The sequence below is a fragment of the Falco cherrug genome, chromosome 2 (genome assembly GCF_023634085.1).
Source record: "Falco cherrug isolate bFalChe1 chromosome 2, bFalChe1.pri, whole genome shotgun sequence".
In the NCBI taxonomy this organism is placed as follows: Eukaryota; Metazoa; Chordata; class Aves; order Falconiformes; family Falconidae; genus Falco; species Falco cherrug.
The window spans coordinates 5,172,849-5,195,794 of record NC_073698.1 but is presented as its reverse complement, the minus strand read 5'-3'; the positions used below and the strand labels follow the sequence as shown (position 1 = coordinate 5,195,794).

At 40.9% G+C, this 22,946-nt stretch overlaps 1 protein-coding gene across 1 annotated transcript in view; it reads left to right on the top strand.

Annotated features, from left to right (window-relative positions):
* The window catches only part of TENM4 (teneurin transmembrane protein 4), a 353,678-nt gene that overhangs the window by 188,976 nt on the left and 141,756 nt on the right, over window positions 1-22,946 (top strand). The window contains 3 exon segments of the mRNA XM_055703071.1: window positions 7,112-7,213; window positions 12,000-12,194; window positions 16,443-16,643. Of these exon segments, the coding sequence (XP_055559046.1) occupies window positions 7,112-7,213; window positions 12,000-12,194; window positions 16,443-16,643 (498 nt within the window).

Here is a 22,946-nt window from a genome sequence, read left to right as displayed (position 1 = left end):
ATTAAAATTATTGCTAACATAGTCAGGGCAGTGACAGGAAGCATTTTTGGGAAGAGAGATGTTATTGCAATGAACTTGTAAGTGACAGCTTTATCCTAGACAAGCAGATCTAGGAGAAAGCATATGTGTCTTGCTAAGGTTGCTCTCATGTAGCAGCAGAGAATAAGGTGAAGTAACGCGGTGTCCCTTCACTCTCCCATGGGATGTAATTCATTGTACAGTGAGAGAGATGCTGTGCACTCTTCATGGCCCTTTTGCATTGATGTGGCTCACACAGAGGATTTCAAGGTTAGATATGAACCATGGAATCTACCTACCTGCTGCCGTGCTCCATGTGCGCTCCCTCCCTCACAGCAAACCATCTTCTTTAGCCAGGGGAACATGACGAGGCAGAAAATAGCTCAGTGGACAGTCAGGAACAATTTCTTTCCACGTGACAATAAATATATGTATTTAATTGAGGCAGTAAACAATTCTCCTCTAAGTATTTGTTTTACCTCCAGATATATTTTTTTCAATAATTTACTGTTTTTAAATTAATGCATCTGTGTATACAGAGGGTGGGCATTTATAGGGAAAGGGTAGAACTTCTTATTACACCTATCAGTAGGTATGCAGTATCTCCCTGGACTGGTAGGTTAGCATCTGAGCCAATTTACTTTAGGCTGAGCAGCTATGTATATCTTCTCACCAGCACAGAGCAAAGGAATTTGAGGCCATTTCTGGTGTAGAGGTGGAGTAGACTACTAGGTGAATAGGCCAAACAGTGAGGATACCTAAGGAACCCAGCTTTTTTCTTTGCATCTCACTTCTACTATTGAATATTCTAATTGGTACAAGTTCTATTTTCTTTGAACATTCATTCCAGAAACTGAGATTAGCGTTGATTCATTAAAGTCTAAGTCTTCTACTTCTGTGCTATTCCTACAAGTTTCTGACACCAAACACTGCCAGTTCCAGAACAACTCTTTGAGGTTGTTGAATAAAATAGTTATATTTGAATTCATAGGACTTCACTGCACAGAATGGCGTTTCATCAGTTCGTAGAAAGCAATCCTGGTGCTTATTAACTCCCAGGAAAGCTACTGCCTTCAGTTGCCAGCTAGATAACTATTTTTTTCTTTGCCAATAGATAGTTGCCTCTAAATGCCTAGGGAATGTTGATGCTTGGTGGCAAGTGTAGGCTATAAAATATTTATCTTTAACACACAATTGTGTTACTGCAGCCTCTAATAGGATTTGGTGTCAGGCAAGCATCTGCCTTGGCCTCTGGCCCAAAGATAGAGAAACAAGCTATTAAGTCGAATGTTGCATAGTAAATAAATAAGGCGGAAATACTGTTAAAGTAGCTATACCGCTGACCAACAAATATGGTGAGTATATAAAAAAGAAGTCCACCAAGAGTCTAACACTTTATCTGCCTCCTTAATACGTTTATTGTATTTCATCTGGATAAAGGTAATTCATGTGGGTAATTGGAAGCCCAGCTGACAGGTCTTTACGGAGCTCACCGCAGTAGAGATGGTTTTCAGAGGGCTTTTTGTCAGCACCAACGTGGTCCCCTGAGCGGACCATTAGCCTGGGAGCTTTGTCGCTCTCCCATGAGTCAGTTTATGACATGAAGCAAATGGTGTATTTGCCTATGCCCCAGATGACCGCCCTAAAAAAATGGCAATGGTAACAATTAGTAGTTTCCTATTGAACTCGGTGATAACCTTAAATGAAAGGTAGTGGGGTGTGAAGTCTTATTATGGGTATGGGCAGGATCATGCCAGTTTATAGCTTCTCTCAGGGTAAGGAGCGATTGCAGTGGGAAAACAAGCGATGAGATAAAGATTTCGGCCAAGTTTCCCTCAAAATCTACCAGCTGTGGGATTACTTGTACTGAGAAAAAAAAAAAAAAAAAAAAGTCCCCTGAGACAAATGGCAAAAATCCCAAGGTATCCTCAGCAGCTGTAAGTCAGCATGGTGCATGAAGCAAAGCTGGTTTGCTCCAGACCATGATCTGTTTCTTTCTCTGCTCTGATAATTAAAACTCTTGAGCAGTAGGGACCTTAAAGAGTACTTCGAAGAAGAGTCTTGCTGTGGGAGAAGTCTAGGCTTTTACACTTATATAATGTTTTCCATCCCTCCATTTTTGTGAGTCTAGAAGCATTTTTGTACACCCTCCTTTTCCTGAGTGAGGTGGGCTGGACCAGAGTAGGGGGTATCCGCTAGGTCAGACGAGGCATTTCTCTGCCATTCTCCAAAATGGGACAGTGTGGGTCTGAAGACCATGTGTCTCATTATGTCATTTACTGTTTCTCTCAGAGGAGATTTGGATGTTTACAATATTTATTCAGGAAATTACTTGTTTTTTCAGTTGCTAATTAGATTTCGAAGCTGGCAGGACAATTACTTCCATACGCAAGCTGCTGCAGTCCCCATTAGAAGCCCCACTGCCTCAAGTTTTGCAGGTCTGTTCCCAGTGTGAGTTGTTTGCTTCCAGGAGGTTTGTTCCTGCTGCCTTTGGTTGTTGAAAGGTGGCATGGGAGCCGCATTTTCAATGTTCTCTTTGGACACAATAGCAAAACCATATGAAAGCATCATGCATCATCCATTGACTGACTCTCAAATTGATAGTCTTTGCCCTTACCAGCTGGTGTCAATCAGATCACTGCAGAGATTGGGAAGCCAAGAGAAAGCAGTGGGAGTCAGGCTGAAAACAGAGAACATATATCTCTTTCTAAAAAAAGAATTGTCCATGGTCTCACAGTGAACTTTAACAATTAAGTAAAACAAAACAAAACAAAACATGGTCATGATTCTCTAAAGCAGTTCCCATGGCACTATTCATAAAACACCATATGGAATTCTGTATATATTGGAAAATATCCGTATAATTATGTGAACAGCTAACAGAGTAAGCTGTAGAATGGAGAGTGGAACCTGGCCATAACTGCAGTGACCTGCTTTTGTTTATTGATTGACAGTTTGTCACCTCTGTACCAATGTTGACTGTGGACGTACTTAAAAGACAGACAGTTGTTTTGTGCCACCAACTTTGGGGCTCCCTGAGGGTTAAAAGAGTTTACTCTCTTCTATCATCTAAGCCCCATTAGATAATAATTTGGCTAAGTCCTAACTTCTGAAGATTTGTCCACTTGATTCTTCATTCTTTCTGGAGTTCCCCTGTGATTACTCCCCAATTTCTTATGCCAAGTCACCCACCTCCTCCTGTTTAGTTTGAAATGTAGGTATTAGCACAGTGTGTGTGGCTGGGTGTACAAGTTACGTGTGCATTTCAGAAGGGCCAGAAAATCTACTCAGCTGCCAAACCAGTGCAGTCTGTAACCACTGAAATGAAATTCAGTCCTAGGATGAAGACAGAGGTTTTTATGGGAAGTCGTGAGCGCATATGACTTGCTAATGCCTGCAGTCTTCAAAGTAAAAAGAAATTCCTGTTTGTGATTGTACCTAAGAATATAAATAGGACGGTGCTCAGTATTGCACACACAACTCAGACTGGTTGCTCACCAGCCCAGGTCACAAGCCTTGTTTCTCATTAGCTTTGGAGTTCATGAGAAAAAAAGGAGGTTCATTTAACGCTTCCTTTATGGAAATACTTTTGAGCTCTTTGGGAGCAGCTTTGAGACAAAGATGTACTGCATGAATTTTCAACTTTTCAGAGCTGATTCTCAGTAGTGAAGAACTTTTGGGAGTGTGCAGAGATTTTAATTGCCCTGAGTCACACCGGGCAAGTTTGTATCCTTAACTGCTATAAGAATGGTAAATGGTACTAGCCACTGAGGGGGGAGAATTTCTTTTCACTTCATCTCATCTCTATTGGGCAGGTTATTCCAGGGCAAAGTGAGGCAGTGTAAAATAAGAAGGCATTAGAAATGTTAATTTTGGCTGTATTAGAAAAACAGGGAACATCAGAGAAAGCAATGAAGTAAGGTGAAGGGATTTTTAAGGGCTTACTCTGTTAGTAATAGTATAGGGTGTTCAGGCCACAATTAACAGGTGCTTCAGTGAAGAAGGTACAATGGGTTTCATTCATCTGTGGTTTTATTCCGTGTTGGCCTGAATATGGTATGATGCAGTTAGGGGACATTGGCAAAGAAGAGTGGGAAGTCAGGGCTCAAGGACAAAGTGATATAGGAAGTGATATGTGTGCGTATCGCTGCATTTTTGCAAAGTAAAATGCCAGATCTGTAGATGAACCGCAAAATAAACATTAATATTTTTTTGACATGCATTAGTGTCAGTCACTGTTGATGGGATCTGACCAACTATAGATGTCTTTGATGACAATATCTACATCTGAACTAGTCAGAGGAGGAAAGGATACGTCACTGGAGCAAAGTTCATTAAATGGATTGACCCTAAGATCTGGGAGAGTTTGGTTACCTGAGTACAGGTATGCTCCATTTCTGTGGTCACTCTGAACGTCTAGATCCCATTATACATTGTCAGTATAGTGGACGACAGTCATTCAGTTTACCCCACAGTAGACATCTAACTGGTGTACTGAGTCCTGCCTGTCTTGTCCGAGGCATCACAAGTGCATCAATTGGATGATACTATAAATGCAGTAACTATAAATTTCTAGTAACAAAAGATTCCCATTCAGCTAATGTGGTGCATTGTTACACTTTGGAACAGCTGCCCTGCCTGATGCTATGTTGGTTTTTAAGTGTTGCTTTGATTTTTTGTTATTTATTACATTACATAAATATACCAAGAAAGTTGTATGGTTATTTTACTCCTTTTCAGGGACTCAATTTAGTCCTTTAAAGCAAACACTTGAAAAAAGCTTCAAAAAATACTTTTTTAGAATACTATAGGTGTTGTCATAACACTGGGAGTCTGTCCTTTGTCAGGCACTGACATAGCTATTCCCACTGACTTCAAAGGTCATGCATAAGTAACGTCTACGCAGTGTTCCTACAGCTTGCAAACCCCAACCCGGCATGACGGTGTGATGGTAAGGTTTTATGAGACATCTACGTACTTCTCTGATGCTGAACAGTGTGGCCCTACTCCTTCTGTTCCCAGTTTTCAGGCAGCAGAAAACAATTTGCTTGCTTTTTTTTCTCTGTTGTATTAATTTTTGTCCACTTTTTGAGCCAAAACAACTCAGTAAAGGGTCTGACAAGTACCAGAGACAGCACAAGAAGAGGGAGCTTAGACTTGTACCTAGGAGGAGAGAATTAGAGGAAAAGGAATGACCCTTTCAGCAAAAGGAGCTGTTAAATCTCCTTGCCCATCTCATCTTGTTGTTTTACAGTACTCACACTCTGTATGTTCATCTTATGTGTATGTGCATAAACAACTTTTTTTAAAAAAAATCTGCATATATTTGTTGAAAGCAAGAAAGATGTGAACATTCTAAAAAAACCAGGAAAAGTGCATAAAGCAAAATTATGTGCATTTTCAGCAGTGAAATTTAAACATCACAAAATTCTGAAGTTTATATACATACAGGCTAATATTAACTTTTTGTTTGCAGGATAGATTTGTGTTTATACCTGCTATTCAATGAGAGTTAGTATACCTAAATATCAATATAAATGCACAAGGCCTGAGTTGCTATTTCTTTATTCTGGGAAGCATGGCTGCTGTTTGATTGGAATAAAGATGGCAGTTCAAGCCCAAAGTGTTGACTGCATGCTGTGATTGTGTTTCCATGCACTGCAAAGTGGATATCTGCTTAACTATAGACGTTAAGTGTTAGAAAACTGACAGCATTGCCTTGTACCTTCCTTGCTGCATGGAGCTATCTGATCATGAGATGTGTGATGCCAAGTCTTAAAACATAAATGCTTGAAATGGTTTTTATTATTTAAAAATGCTGTTGCCTTTTATGAATGATTAAATTACACCGTATCTTTAAAATGTCCTTCAGAAACCTCTTCTGTTTGGTTGGAGAACACCCATCCAGAAACAGGCTTCCTTTCATTTGTGATTAGAAATTAATTTGCGCATCTCTGCTGCAGCTGTTCCTCTTCACTTGCACTGATAGGGAGTTTACAAGTATCTTTGCTAGCACAAGGCCCAGTGAAGTAGGTCTGTGAAAGCACAGTCGTTATTCACACGGCTGAGATTTGCACCCCACTCCATGATAGATGTACCACCAGGGCCCCTCCTGTACAACTGAATTTCATTTTAATCTGATAAGCGTTTCCCTCTGAGAAAATGTGAAATAGTGTGGAATGAGCCAAGGTATTCCATCACCCTTCCAAGCCCCACTCAAACTTACTCAGTCTTCACTCACAGTTTAGTCAAGGAAATAAAACTATTTTCATTCTCTTTTTGATATGTAATGTTTATCAGCTTGTGTTCTTCTTTTATGAAAGATAATTTTAGCACAAGTATTCTGAGCTGTCCTCAAAACAGAAGTGCTAGATAACATTTTGCTTACCTTTTAACTGTCCTTGAAAGATGAATAGCCAATGGTTTTGCCAAAGTCAGGGAATTTAAGATGATAACTAGAAACCAAGTGTGGAATAGTCCCATTCCTGTTCCACCAAGATGCAGTATTAGCCCCAGAATTTTGGGCTGTTTGGATAATGTTGTAGAACAAATGAGAAGGCATGTGGTTAGAAATAATCCTTCAACAGGCAGACAAAGTAAACCAAGGGTCTGTGTTCTGAACTTCATAGGGGAACATTTCTGTCATAGCTTAGTTACTTTTGGCACAAATACATGCCCCACGTTCGCTTACCCAGGTCAACCAAATTCGATAAAATGTGCATGTTCTGCCAGGAGAATGGGGTGTGTTGCTTCTCTCCAATAAATTCAAAGAGTGAAAACGGTTGGAAAAATAAGCAGGAAGAAAAGACATTTGGAAGTCTTCAGGTACTGAGTGAGGACAAAGCCTGGTGGGTACTGAGCAGCTGAGATTTAATCATAGGATAGGATTTGCAGTTGCTCCTCACTAATGTGTTACGGTTGAACCATCCATTGGTGAAAATGGATAAGTCCTGTTTAGTGGAGCTCAGACTAATGCTTTCAGCCCCAAGAGCAGCAATTGCTTTGAAGTTTCAGCTGTCCTGCCATCCAGAGCCCTCGCAAACTTGGTGTTTACTTGCCTAAAGAAGTATCTGAATTCTCTTTTGTTTTCCAGAATCAGTGGATAATTGTCCCAGTAATTGCTATGGGAATGGAGACTGCGTGTCTGGGACTTGCCATTGCTTCCTTGGCTTTCTGGGCCCTGACTGCGGCAGAGGTAGGAATTTATACTTGATTAACTCTTCCCCTCTCCCCTTCAGTTAATATTTTTCATGTGGAAATTGTATTCATGCCTGTGCCTTTTGCAAAGTACACCTCACCCAGCTCGGGGATGCTGCAGCAGAAAAGAAACAAGTCAGGTCTGTGGATTTGTTTGCTACTAGTCGTGATTGCTGTGACCTTGGCAACAACACAGTGCCCTAGTTGCAAATGGACAGGCAAAATGTCGTGCTGGGAATTTTCTCTCTGGAAGCAACTTTAGAAAATGTGACTTATAAATGTGGCATTATTGTTTGTTTAGCAAAGCACTCTGTCATTGTGTGGTATGATCCCTATAATGATACTTTCTTTTAAGACACTGATTATACAAAAATTAAGTACTATTTTCAATGCTGCAGGCTTTGCAAGTCTGCCTGAGGTCTGATTGCTGACAGCCTGGCTGTGGGGACAGGGGCAGGGTTAGAGTAAAGTTAGGGAGTGGAGTAATGGCAGGAAGAACTGGATACTCTGGCCAGAACTGAAAATGCTGGGGCGACTGGGAAGGAGGCTCACCCCAGCAAACAATATAATACATTTTTTTGCTCAAGTGATAAGTATTTTTAATAAATGGTTTTGAAAGGATTTTCATTTGACCTGAAATTTTTAGGTTATTTAAACGTAAAAAAAAAAAAACCCAAACAAAACAAAACAAAAAAAAAATAAAAACCTGAAGTACTTTTAGTAAGAGCATTTTTCAGACTGAGAAATCAAAATGTTGCATGTGGGAAATGCCAGAGTGCTGTGCATCAACCTTTTCAAGACCTTTTTTGGCTCAAGCAGTCCAACAAACTAAGTGCAGATTTATAAATTTGGGGAGGGAGGGAGTGTAAAAAGTTAGTGCCCACACAAGGAGCTTTGCTAAGGCAACAGGTCAGGCCTTCACTCCAGCCCATTGCTTCTTTGGAAAGCAGGCTGGCTCCTTCCCAGGAGAGAGCTAAACTCTGTCCAACCCCATGTCCTCTCCCCCTCCAGCTGAGCTTGGGTCACATCACTGCAGCCCAGCCAAGAGACAGAGATAAGGATGGCCACACACCCCACAGGGGGGGAGCTCTCTGTGAGGGAGTGTGGTCCAGGCTAAAACCCCAGAGGTGTTTCAGAGTTCACAGCTCAGTAAGATTGATGTGGCAATCTGCATCCCTGAGAGCTGTTCTGTGGAACTTCTTGCTGACTCAGGTTACACTTGGTTTGCATTTCCTTACACTTGGTTTGCATTTCCAAGCTTCTTTTCAAATCCGTAGACCTGGAGACAAAAGGAGGGTTGGTTTTTGTTTTTGTTTTTTTTTTCCATCTCCTACAGCATATTTCTGCTCATACCTCCTAACTTTAGGTAGGGGCAGAAGTTCAGGTTTTGTTCCCTCCAGGGCTCACCGTAGTCGGTGGAGAAGGAGAAGCACCTTCACTGTGAGTCAGAGTATTTAAACTTTTGTTCCGAGTCCACTTTCAGAGGAGCTTACCTCCCTCCATGGGTTATACACCTAGCGTTCCAAGGCACTTCAGTTGAGTCATGTGTCTTCCATTTCACTAGAGTGCTTACTCTGGCTGATTTGGACACCTTTTATTCAACTCTGGCTTTTGGTTCAGTCACCGGGGTCCAGATTACAGATTACTCTCTGCCTTTAGGAAGGCAGATGAATAACTGCAGTGTCAAAACGATATTTGGGTATGCATTTCCACCCAGTGGGCTTGTTAAATGGATCATCTTGCCATGAGCATAAGTACAGGGGGCCCGGCATTGGCTTCCGCTTGGTTTTTAGGGGAATCAAGATGCTGCTTTTGACCTACAAATCCCTCGGAGGGCAGCAACCATGGCATGTGTAAGGCTGCTACAGTATCCGTCTGCAGCTGTACATCGGGCCCTGTACTGAGCAGTAATGCTTAAATGAGCAGGTCTCTGCCCACGTGAAGATTTCTAGGTTACAGATTTCCTGGGTGTTCCTTTGTTTTAATTCAGCCTTGTAATTCACCATCCAAACAAGAGGGAAACTGTGGAGCAGAAAGCCCTTCTGTTTTTAATAATGGTTTAATTATTAATGTATTATTAGCCAATTACTTTAAACAAAGTAAATGAGAACAAATCACCAGAGGTGTATTCACAGGCCTTGTGAAGGCTTACTTGAACATAGGAGACGGTGTTTTAAAGTTCTGTATAAACAAAGGAATGATCTTACTCTCTGATGCTAAACTTTACAAGAAAATTGGTGTGTATTTGGGTTGTCACTACCACAACCACACTAGAGAATTACTATAATTTCAGTATCTTACATATTGTTTGCTGAAATCTGAATGATCAAACAATAATTATATATCTTTATATATGAAAAAAGTTGCACGAGTAGCAGCGGAAAAAAATCCAAACCCCATTTTTGTCTCTGTTCATGGTGATGTGCTACAAAGGAGGTCTTGTTCTTGCCATTGCCTTGACTTCTGCAGCAGTACTTCCCAGGTTATTCTGAAGGTGTTCTCCACAGAGGGCTCTGTAGAGTACCAGTCTTATTGCACATGGCCGGTAATTTATCTGATCTTGTACTGAGTGATCAGCTGTCTTGTCAGAAAACATGTAAGTCTTTCTCAGCAACCTCTCACTTTAAAGGCAATTATTCTTTTGCGTTGAAAAGAGCTGCAGACTCCTCTTCCAGTGCCTTGAAAGAAAAGGATCCATTACTGAGCATTTGAAATTTGAGACTGGGGGGGGGGGGGGGGGGGCGAGGGGGCAGGGGGGGAAATTCCATCAGCCTAGCTGAAAAGTGAAATTACAGAGCGAGTTTGCTGTGAACCATGTACACAGCACAATGTATCTTAAGCATTTTATGTCTCATACGGTATATATAGGTAGATATCTCCTTGCAAATGATGCACTTGAAATGTACCACTGCAATGTGCTTCCTTTAAAGTGAGCAGTTGCCAAATTCCTTTCTTTTCTAAACCTCTTTTATCTTGGTCAAGCAAATATAGCTCACTGCATATCAAACTGGCTTAACAGAGCTGGAAATGCTTTGTATTTTATTGAGGTTGCTATAATTCTGTAATGCTCAAACCGACTTGACTACAAGGACACATAGAAACAACAGAGGATGTGCATTGTGCAATTAGTATCTGAAAAAATGGGAAGAGGAGAGGAACATTTCCTTTAACCATGTCAATACCTCTTGCTCTATGTAATCAGGGTCAGGAATGAAACATAAGAGGTACATTGTATTCATCACACCCCGAATGCAGTTAAACAGCAGACTGGAATATTCCTTTCACATTTGTCCTGCATAAAAATGTTCATAAATTGCCTTTCTGAGAGGCAGGTGAGAAGCCCCAGATGCTCTCACCTAAGGATGATGAGCAACGGTGGACAAGAGAAGTCTGTGATGAATGTATGTCTTTGCAGCTAAGTTTCAACGAAATGAAATGGAAGAGAACAGGGCTTAAGCAAGAAGAAGTTTCCAGGCACAGTGGACAGGGGAAGGCTATTGTTTCTGAGGGACAGAAATCAAAACAGAGGACAAAAGGAGCATGGAGAATGTGGGGAATGGGGAAGGGAGAAGATGTCATCAGAGAGGATCTGAAGGAAGCTTAGAGTGCAGCGATTACCAGAGCTTTGGTCATGGGGTCTGGGGTCTGGTCCTTGATGACCTTTCCTTCCTTGGGGAGCCTTCTCAGTATCCTTCAGTTCATCCCACCCCACTCCATCTGACGTTTTCCAATTAGCCCAGAAAATGCTTAATCCTGGGATTCATCATGCCACAGCTTGAGCTTGTCATCTTCCTCTTCTCCCCTTTCTCACAGGGAAGACATCCTGTATCTGGTTGGCCTTGATAATCAGCCAGCTTTGCTGGAAGCAAGGACAATTAAAAATCCTTAATAAACTGACAGAAAGATCAGAGGATAGATTTGGAGAATGTTTATTACAGGGATTTTGGAAGGACTAGAGGCCAGTTTTGTATTGTAGCTGGTGATGAGAGACTAGCAGAGGTGATAATCAAAGAAGGAGGCTAGAGGTTCAGTTAGAATCATAGAATTGTTGAGGTTGGAAAAGACCTTTAAGATCATGGAGTCCAACCATTAACCCAGCACTGCTAAGTCCACCACTAAACTATGTCCCTCAGCGCCACTTTTACACGTCTTTTAAATACCCCCAGGGATGGTGACTCCACCACTTCCCTGGGCAGCCTGTGCCAGTGCTTGACGGCCCTTCTGGGGAAGAAACTTGGTAGTATGACATGAGCTGAATCAGGGAAGTATTCTCAATGTGGCATTCTGGACTCTAAGCAAAGCAACTGAAACCCATAAATCTGAGAATTACAGCAGCAAAACAGGGGAGTGATTTGTGTACCGCTAAGGTCCACGGCAGAGGCAGTGTCAAGGAAAGTATGAAGTCTGGCAGCGGGTCAGGGATAGTGATTAGCCATCTAAGGTCAGCAGTGCTGCTGAAAGAAGACACCAGTACATTGAGAAGTCAGAATGCAAGAAAATTCTGAGTTTAGTTAGTGAAAAAAACTATCAGAGACACAAAGCAAGGAGATAGTCTAACTCAAGAGCACTGTTTGTTTGTTTTAAACAGTCATAGGAGAATGCAGTTAACAGCTGGGTGTTATCCATGCAAAAGAATTCGTTTTGGCAAAGGAAGGAAGAACATACCCCACTGAAGACTGGGTATAGAGGATATAAATCCTATGCTGGACTCTTGCGCTCTTTTTTGAAGTGAGAGCCTCTTCGCAGAGTTGTGGTTTAATGTGATTTCTGTTATCTGTCCCCAGCATCCTGCCCAGTGCTGTGCAGTGGGAATGGGCAGTACATGAAGGGGAGGTGCTTGTGCCACAGCGGCTGGAAAGGAGCCGAATGCGATGTCCCGACAAACCAGTGCATTGATGTCTCCTGCAATAACCATGGCACATGCATCATGGGGACCTGTATCTGCAACCCGGGGTACAAAGGCGAAAGCTGTGAAGAAGGTATTTGCAAGATGCATTCAATTAGCCTTTTGCTTTGATTGTCATTATATAATTACAGGGATGGAGGCAATTCAGAATAGGACTGGCACTTAAACAGAACAGTAATAGTCACCTTAGGGACACAATAGAGGATGCAACATAAAAATGATATGTTGTCATAACTTGTCGTTAGCTATCATATTTGTTCAATAATTGGATGAAAAGCCATCAAATGCTTTGGATAGACAAATCTAGTTGAAAGACCAGAACATCTAATCATATGTTCAAATGTTCTTATTAAAGCATCATTTCCATTTACACATCTAAACGTATAATTACTTTTACAGTGCTTTCTTCTCTGCTATGCTATGCCAAATGATTTCAGTTGCTTGTATACACAAAATGGTGGCATGTGGGGGAAAGTCCCTGATTATTGTCAGCTTTAAAAGCTTAGAAATGCTCAGGATTCGAACTAAGTTCTGCTTCAAAATCAGAGCCATTTTAATGGCTCTTCCGTAGCTTTTTGCTCACATTAGCCCCCAAACATTTTTTATTTACATTTAGATTTGTGGTTCAGAAATACAGTGCCTTTTAGCACTTATCTTTAATCTTTTTGTGTAGGAAATCACCTGCCACCATAAACCTTTATCTTCCCGGGTCTGTGACTGCTCCTTATTGCTAAATGAAAAAGCAGACAGTTTTCGAAGTGTACAAATCATTCAGACAATTATAAAAATACATCCAAAGGTGCCTGATTTAAAGAATGATGTTCAATACTTTCAAAAACTATTCTCAAAATTCTATGCAGGTGACTGGATAAATAATTACATTTAAATTATCCTTCTACAAATACATATGTAAGGCCTCTGCACCACCTGAACAATTTAAGACATGTATTTGATACACGTATAAGAATCACAATGGCTGCAATTAATTAATGGTTGTCTTCACATATGTGGGATAAAGATTTGTCTGAAATGACTTTATTTTACAGACAATGAAAATAGCTGAATTGGATTCAGATGTTCAAATGGCACCTAATCTAGCAATTCTTTTGATGAGCTGAACGTATTGGAGTGGGGCATCTCTGATGTAACATGGCTTCAGTGTCACTAAATGCTAGGGATGGAGACAGTATCAGCTAGGAATGGAGACAGTATCAGCTCTTACAACAAGAAGCCATCTCTTGACTAACCTTCATTTTGGCTTAAGAAAGCACAATTCAATGAAGCTGTGGGGCATGCAAAACCTAAAGATGGTGACTACTGAAGTATCTTTAAAGCATCTCTGTAGACCTCATATTTACTAGATCATATCTTTACTGATTTTGCCTCCAGCCAAATGTGTTTAATATATGTAAATCAGAGTAGGATTTGCCCTTTTTCTAACAGGAACCTTTTTTCCCTGGCCATGTTTAAAGCAGAAAAGCCAGACACTACGCAGTTATTTTATGTTATCACTGTAGCGGGGGACAGTGTCAGCCCCACTACGTAAAAACTTGAAAAAGCATGAAGAACAAAGAGAACGTGATTTTTCTTATGAGCTGTTTAGTATTTCTCCAAGAATGCCTTTGTTTTTCATATTCAAGGCATAATTTGTACTGTGTTGTGAGGGGGGAAGTAACTCAGGAATATGCCATGTGGGAAATCTTGAGGACATATATACATACACACACACATATATATTTAGATCTAGTAAAAAAGTTGATTTATACTATTTTTAAAATTGCTTTTTCTTTTTAATTTATCCTCTAAGAAGGACCATCTGGTATTGATTACTTTTTATTATTTCTCACTTCTCATAGCTTCACTGTTTAGTCCACGTTCATAATGAGTTTTCATTCCAGGGTTTCTTCTGTCTTTTCTCTTTCCCCATAGAAGTTCAGCAATGTTTATAAAGCATCAGTCAACAATCTTGCATGAGCTTTTCTTTTCTCCTTCCTTAGTTTATTGGCCCATATTTTATAAGGCATGGGCTAAGCCAGCAAGACATTAAAGGGAGGGGAGCAAATTTAAGCAGTGAAAAATGAGAAGTTACTCTTTGGGTACCGAATAAGCCTAATAACTTGTGTGACCAATGAAGCATGAAGCATACTGGGGAAAAGTGTAGAAGAGGCACTAACCTTGCTTGTTGCATGATTTATCTTCCTGGAAAAGATTCTGCACAAGGCTGAACTATAAATGGGGCATTTTCCAACCAGGAATTAGACCATTTGAGACATTTTCCAAATAGCAACACAAATATATGCAAACCTTTTCTTTTCTCCCTCTCTTTTTCCAGTATACTAGATTTTGTGAGCTCTGCCCTCCTACCCCACTCCCCATCTCTGCTTCTCTTAGAGCTAAGCAGCTAAATTTGTCAAGCAGAACCCCCTAAAAATATACCATTGTCCTCCAAATCCACTAAGCAACTGATTAAGAAGAAAGCAGAAGCCTGTAATCCTGTCCCAGGGCCCTTCCGATGGTGCAGAAAGCCTAAAGAGATACAGCTAGTAAGGCTGAGATTAAAGTAGCCATTGTGTGTGACATTTTCTGAAAGGGCTCATTTCAACATGAAAAATGGCCTTGGGATTATGATAAATGGGGGGTTCTGACATGCACATTCCCCTCCTATAATCGTCTGTGTTAGAGCTGAGATAGCAGATTGTCTGCCTCCTGTGATGGAGCCCCCTGTAAAACTCACCTTTTTCCCAATTGACCTTCAGAGGGGATGATTAATTGCCTGGAGGTAGCCTCTTGTCAGTTAGCCTGTGATCTTTGTTCTCTACGTTCAAACCATCTGCTGAGAACGTACGAGGCTGCTAGTCCGCTTCTTAGTCCTTTTCATACTTATTACTGCTGAGAAAGAGCAGGGCCAGGGCTTCAAGTGTCTCATGGTAAAATTGGCACCCCAGCTCCCAGCTCGCTAACAGCGAAGGAGATTTATAGACTCATCCTTTCCAGCCTCTTACAATTTTCGAGGATTGTTCCAGCTATGAGCAGGTCTCCAGGAATCAAACAAAACAGAAAATGCTCTCACATGCCGTGGGATAGTAATAGCTGAGCCATTACTTGTCAGCCTGAGAAGGCTTGAGAATCCAGGGAATTATCAGAGCAGCTGTTGTGTTTCCTTTTAAGGTTCCTGGATCTTAAACAGGTCATTGGGAGTCTTACTGGCTTTTACGGGGGAGGAAAAAGAAGTGAACCACAAACCTGCTGCGTGTGCGGTGGCCGTGCTCTGCTTTTCTGTGTTAGAGCCAGGGGCTGGACAGCTTCCCCTGTGCTGCTTCGCTGGGCTGACACTGGTCACTGATCCCCAGGGCACTGCCACACACCGTTTCAAGAGATGGCAAGAATTTCTCTAGGCTGTTCTAAAGCTTTTATATATAAACAGACAATTGACTCCTCCAGTTCTTTTTTGGGAGGGTGTCTGGTGCGTTTAATATTTTTGCATTGCTGGGTGAAATTCCCCCGTGGGCAGAGGAGCCAACAGTTGCCTACAAAACTCGTTACTGGGGAATCAGGCAGCTGTATGTTCAGGCTTTTGGTGCACGTTGCTATACCATGCACCTAACTGAATGGTCTCCAGTGTTGTTAGGAAGTGCCCCTTCGGGGAAAATAACCCCAAAACATTTTAAAAAAGAGTGTAAATTGGTAAGAAATAAAACCAGCACAACAAACCTATATAAAAAAAAAAAAACAAAAAACTGTTTTGGTTTAATCCTTACTCTAGAAAAGTGCCTAAGGGTATGTTTAACATGGAATTTATGTAAGTGTCTCTGAAACTTGTATAGATTTCAGCACATTCTTCAATTTAAGTGTGTATTTTGCTGAATAAGGACATCAACTTCTGCTGAATCTTTATGTAAAATTCTCTCTCAGAAAAACAGAGCTCAGCTCTCAGTTAATGAGTAATAGTAATTTAGGTTATTCTAATAGAATAAAAGGAGGCCCAATATGTGTGCAAGAGAATATTCTTATTCTGTTCTTAATTGATATTAACCTGTTCTTACTAGAAAGATCATTTATCAATGTAGGTCTGGATAAAAGAATGCATTTCATAATTAAATTTTTCTCTGTTTTTCATGTAAGTGTTTTGGGTCTCACTGCCTTTTGGGCCACTATGTTCTTGCATGAACCATCTGGTTTGTGCCCAACGGGGCATTTCTTTCTGGTTGGAGCTTTGAGATACTATATAAATATATTTGTGTAGATGGCAATCTGGTAGGGGTTTTTTTCTGCAATTACCATTTGCTTTCCCTGTGTGCTTCCTCTTCCCTCTCACACGTAGTGGACTGCATGGATCCTACCTGCTCAGGACGAGGCGTGTGCGTGCGAGGAGAGTGTCACTGCTCGGTTGGCTGGGGAGGAACAAATTGTGAGACCCCAAGAGCCACTTGTCTGGACCAATGCTCTGGTCACGGGACCTTCCTCCCAGATACTGGACTCTGCAGCTGCGATCCCAACTGGACTGGACATGATTGCTCAATTGGTAATGTCAGCGGTGGCTTACTGTTGTTTTTTATTTTATTTAAACTTTGTAAAATATTCAGACTTAGATCTGCAAAAAGCATGCTATAAATATGTTCCAGTAAAGCACATGTAGGGCATGACTGGAAGCAGAAATGCCATAGCTCAACTACATAAATAATTCTGCTTCCATTGCCGAGCATAGAGTAATATAATAAATAAACCCATTAAAGCCACCTAGGCTTGCAATTGTTCATTATGTTGCTATGAATGTAATTGATCGTCTACATGTAACTGCTTGTTCTGATGTTAGTTCTTGATGAATCCCAGTGGCCACCAAAGGGTCTGGTTTGATTTTTAGGAGATGACTAAATATTCTTTAGGTGGCTGTAAAGAAGAAGGAAGAGGTGGCGATCCTTCAGGTCTCATTTCCCTCCTGAACTCAAAGGGTGTGCTTTTCTAGACTCAGCTAGAGGTGGATGAGTGTCACATGAGGTTCCTATTAAGACTCTGAGCGCTGTCCTCTATTAAGTAAAAAATAAGTTTACTGAGTAGAAGTATTTAATAATAACAGCATCTACCAATCAGACAGATTTGTATGTCAGTTTTACGTAGAGGTTTGGAACTATGAGCTTCCTTCATTCCTCAGCTGGATGGGCACCTTGCTCAAAATATGCATCAGGTATCTGAAATGAAGGCTAAAGAAAAAACTATTCAGGAGCCTTTTCTTTTCTTCCAAACACAATTAGCTTATAGAGGCCACATGGAGAAACGCTATAGTACATTAAATGGTCAGAACCTATGGAACATCAGTCTTTTGGCTTCTGTGCTGTATATTGTGCTCACAAACAAGAGACTACAGCAGTAACAGCTTCTTCACCTGACACAGCTGGGGTGGAACTAGGCCAAAAACCCAGGGCAGCTCGGTATAGGCAATTCAATGAAATAAATATTCAGCAAAGTAACAAAAAAACCCAACCCATTAGGCAAGTGGCTATAGTAGAAAAATTATATGGCCAATATTTTCCCTGAGGAATTGCTATCAAGTGCAAAGCAAATCAGGTTAACGGCTTGCAAGTATTTTAAGGTAGCATCTTCTGAGGATGGGGCAAACTGAATAAACTGGTGCAAAGGATATAAAAGAAAATCTTCTGGGCAATCATCATTTAGGTTAGATGTTAGAAAGCTTGTCGTGAAGTAAAATTGACTGGGCTGAAGTATAAGTAAAAGAGGAGGCCTGCTTTCCTGGAGCTAAAGCTGAGTTGATCGAAACTTTTACAGATGTAGGGAGGAAAGATACCCTGCACTGATAGGAGGATAAATTTGGTGTCAGGCATTTCTTTCCCCATATTAACATCTTCAATGCCATACTCTCCGAGTTCATTTATAAGACCACCATAAGGGGAAAGGTAGTAGTGCATTTCCAGTGATTTTGTAGCGTAGCTCATAATTGAGTCATTATTCTGAATTTCTGTGGAGGTTTGGGGATTGCAGGGATGGATTTGGAAAAATGTTCATTCTCACTTTCCCTTTGTTAACCTGCAGTGTCATGTACAGATGATTTATAAGCTTTCCTTATACTGCTTTTATAAATCCATCTAGTGCAAACTTTCTTTGGCAGTGTGAGGTTATTTGAGACAAACTTGAGCATCATTCCAAGACCTTTTTCCTCACTGGGCTGCTTGTAACATTCAGGTTATTGTGCCTCACAGCTAAAATTGCAGCTAAGGTGATTTGTAAACTTCCATTTCTAACCCAGACCTTTCCACTGAATTGATGACTTATTTTAAAGACAGATTTATTCACGGGATGCATGGTACTCTTCTTGCATGATTAAAATAGAGTGAGCAAGCATGTTAGTACATGTAACAATGTAAAGCCCAGCCCAGTGGGGTGGAGGTTCTGTAGAAGGGACTAAAGGGGCCAGATTTTTATTGTCCCATAAAACAGGACCAAACAGAATAGAAGAATTATTAAGTGAAAGGACTAAGTACTCGCATAAATCAACCTCAGCTCAGCAAAGCAGTTAGGACTGTGTTCAGTCCCCATGAATTCTATAGGACTGTGCCAACATGGGCTAGTGCCAAGGATGGCCCCTTCCCTAAACCACATTGAGAAGCAGACCCTGAGAACAGCATAATCATCTGGAAAGCTAGAATAAAATATGAGGAGGCACAGTGGGTTTTGCAGCTTTTAACACCTTGGAGTCAAGACTAATACCTATCTGAAATGCTGTATTTGTATTCATTTACAAGGTACCTGTCAGTATGGAAGCATTTAGGTGAAAGTCTGTGGATTGTCATATATAGAAAGTAAAACTAGACTATCTTTAAACCTTAGACTCAGCCTTTCAGCTGAGTAGGTAAATTTCACCTGCCTTTAGCGGGAATCTTAAAGGAACACAGATTATTGGATAAACCCCTTAGTTTTCACGATAAAATAATATTACAGAGATTTCTGTTTCTTGGTTATATTACCTTTTTTATTCCACTTAGCCTGTGTCTTCATAAGCAAGCTGTGCAATTAAATTTCTTGTGAATTCTACTCTGCACTGCACTGTAGGAAGAAGCAATGATATGGGGGGTTGGTTTTTTGCTTTATGTGTATGCCCGCTGTCGTATATCTTGAGATGGGACCGCTGCCATGCTACCTCAGATTTTTCGCTCTGCAAAAATGCTTCTTAAGCATGCTTCACCCTTTCATGCAAGGGACAGTTTCTTAGGGTCCCCTTTCCCTCACTATGCACTTCTTTTTTGGTAGATTCAGCCCACACACCCCACCCCACCCCCCCCAAAAAAAAAACCAACCCCCAAAAAAAGTCTTCTAGGGAAAAGTGCAGAGGTAAGCCCAGAGATAACCTGTACTGAGCAGCAAAAGTGGCATTGTGATTTTGCCATGGGAGAATTAAATCCCTTCCCTTTTGCATCTTAGTACTGTTGCACAAGCAAATAGAAGAAGATCCTTTATAACTCAGCTCAGCCAGTTCAGCTAAATAAGACCAAGGTAATGCTTAGTATGAGAAAGTTAATTAAGAAACCACTTATCCTAACTCCCTTTCTCCAGGATCTGCTACCACAGATCTCTGTATCCTAGGCTTTTGGTGTGCTATCTCCCTTCACCTCTTAATGAGCCCTAGCGAAAGACTTCATTCTCCCAAGTTCTGGCAACTAATGAAGGTATTGTAGGGCAGCTCTCTTAAATGCTTTATTGTCTGAGTATAGTGGGAAGAAGGAAATGGCCTGTGCTACAACATGAAACAGAACTTAATATGTGATACAGTCTCGCTCTTGACCTATTTAAACTGGACCAAGTATTTCTGGCTAATCAAGAGGCAGCAAGCCACGTACCGTAAGACTTATTTGCTGAGTGCAGTGAAATGAATAGGTGAGTCAGGTTATCTGCATTTGGGGAATCCACTGTTTCCCAGAGGGATCTCACTGATGTCTCAGTACAATCCCAGGCCCATCAAAATAGTATTATGTTTGGATGCCAAATCTTTCTTAAAGGATTTAAATTACCTGGTGTTGTCCTTCACTCTCCTCAAATTAAAATCAGTGATTGTTGCACTGTTCTCTGTTTAGTAGTTGACATCTTGACATGCATGATATTCACTGGAATCATTGGAAAGTTGATTATACAAAGCTGCAGTAGGAATTATGTTCTCTGTGTAATAAGTGTACTGTTTTTTTCCAGGCGGTTGATAGTGGTTGTACATTGACCCGCATACTGAAAAGGATTCCTTCTCACGTGGTCATTTGTAATGACTCACTTTATGCAAGGTTGACATCCAGTGCACTACTTCAGACCCTTAAAAGTACACTGGAGAAGAGCAGTAATAGGAACAGTACTTTATATATAGTGGTCCTAAATTGGTTGTGGAGGTGTAAAATCGTGGGCTGTACATTTAATGGTAAGAGTTGGGAACTGGAAGCTGGGACTCAGTAAAGAAGTCAGAGGTTATGATGTTCTACTTCACATTTTGAAAAGGCTAAAAGAACATGCCTGACCAGAGACTGAGCCTGAGCTTGCATGGTCATATCTTATGAAATCTAGTAGTTTGATCCTATCCATAGTTTCCCTTATCACTTCTGCTGCTAACAGTGTTTTCTGAGGATATGTCATTTGACTTTGACTGCTTTTTCCCCCACCCTGTTGCAGGGAGGAAATACTGCTTCCCAGTGACTCCTTGTCAAGCTTTGTTACTAAGGTCTATGATCACAAAGATATTTAGGAATTTACGATTTACCTTAAGGAAATGCATATTATCTAGCTTTACTACAGTGTTGCAGAAAACTTCTCAACTTCTGAGACATCCCACAGCCTTAGAGCTGTCCATTGAAAAGCTACCTTAAGTACCTAAATTTCTTCTGTGGCCCATACAGCAGGTTTCTCCACAGTCTAAGAAAGCAATGAACATGCTCTTTCACTTTGTGGGAGAGTATCCCACCTACCAGGTCAATGCAGATGCTACAAGCAGTCATCTCAAAGAAAAGAATGAACGGGCTGTGCCCAAAGGGATGCCAAAGTTGAGGGCAGGGGTTTCATGCCCTGAACCTTAATGTCAGCTGAGCATCATTCTACAGCACAGAGTGTCTGTCATTTGGGAGAGGAGCGGTTTCAGACCATCCATCTCCTCAGAATTTCCAGCACTGCAGCACTCATCCTGGCCATACTTAGTCTGTCTAGGAGTGTTATAAATGTCTTTAGTGGACAGGAAAAAAATAAAAAAAATTGGATTTGGATCCATGCCCAGCTCTATGCCATCCCCTCCTGCTTTTAGGCTTCCCATGACATTACCAATTTAGTGGGATAGTTGTCCTAGAGAAGAGAAGCCTCTGAGAGGGGTGTTCAGATTTTAGTTAAGTGGAAATCCTTGAAAGAGAGCTGAATTGATCCCTCATCAATTCAGCTGCCTTCTTATTTGGGTATATCTTGTAACTTTAAAGCAGTCTGGGTTTCAGGTTTTGAGAGATTCTCAGTTCTGCCAAATAACTGTAGAAGGCTCAGCAGTCATCGTGATCATAGGTTCCTCAGGAGAGATGCTATTACAGAACTGTGGCATTTAACATAAAAAATAGGAAACCGCCTCTTAGCCTGTATGATTCGTTAATAACAGCTTAAGAGGGGCTTCAGACTGCCACATGGTGAGCACAATAGTTGCAGGTATGCCTAGATAAACCTGGCCTCCAAGCAAGGTGGGAAAAATAAGTGGGCTAGCAGAGGAATAGTTGTTGACCCATCAGTTGTAATCCTCCGTGGCTTTACTCTTTTGGTAGGCTGAGAAGCTGGATTTAAAATAAAACTGGCATGGTGCGTGTATCCACATCTCTGATTGCAGGGAAGCTGTATTCTTAGAAATTCTCGCACAGCACATTGAAGTAAATGGAAAAGCTGCTGTTTACTTTGCAGGAGTATGGGTCAATTCGAGTCCATTCACAAGCAATGATTAGATACAAGATTCTGGATCAGCTAATGGTAGTGACTGAATTTTTTAGTACCAATTTAGCTGCATAAATTAACAATGGAGAAAATCTTTCAGATAGCACCCAACAGAGTTCCCCACCACAAAGGTGTACAGTTCATTGAAGCTGGCATCTTTTCTGTATTCCAATTAGGAGATAAGGAGACCAAGAAGAATGAACTTTTAAAGAGGAAAGCTAGAAACGCATCTTTACCTTCCAGTGTCTTTTTTCATCAGGAATTGTGCACATTATTGCACACACATGCATACAGTCACACAGAAACACAGTTCTTATATTATCTTACCAGACAACGTCACATCCCGTGTTGGTCAAACAGCACCAGCATTAACACAACATGTGTGATAAAAAATTATTTCCTTGGGCTTATTGCTGTCAACCTTACAAAACAAAGCCTCATGTTAAATTCACGTCATGCCCAAGGCCACCAAGATAAAACTCCATTACTGGAAAATGTTCATATAATTCTTCCTTTAAACAATAATTTTCTTCATTAAGGGGTAAAAATGTCTCTGGAAAAGGTGGATATTGCATCAGCTCTAACATGATACAGACTTGTACTTTACAAGAGACTAGGATCCCCTTTAAATGCCTAAGAAATTGCTGATTTGTCTTTTTCTTAGCTTTAAAATACATGGGGAAGAACAAGAGAACTAAACCTCAGGATACAACACCTGAAATTGGTAAACATCTATATATTTTAGTTCATAATGACTTAAGCAAAAGTTATTGGGCACAGCTATGTAATCAAATGCCACTTGGAATGATCTTCCTTCAGCTTGTATGTAATATGTTCATCTCACTACCCATGCAGCGTAGTGGGAAACATTAGACTGGGGGAACTG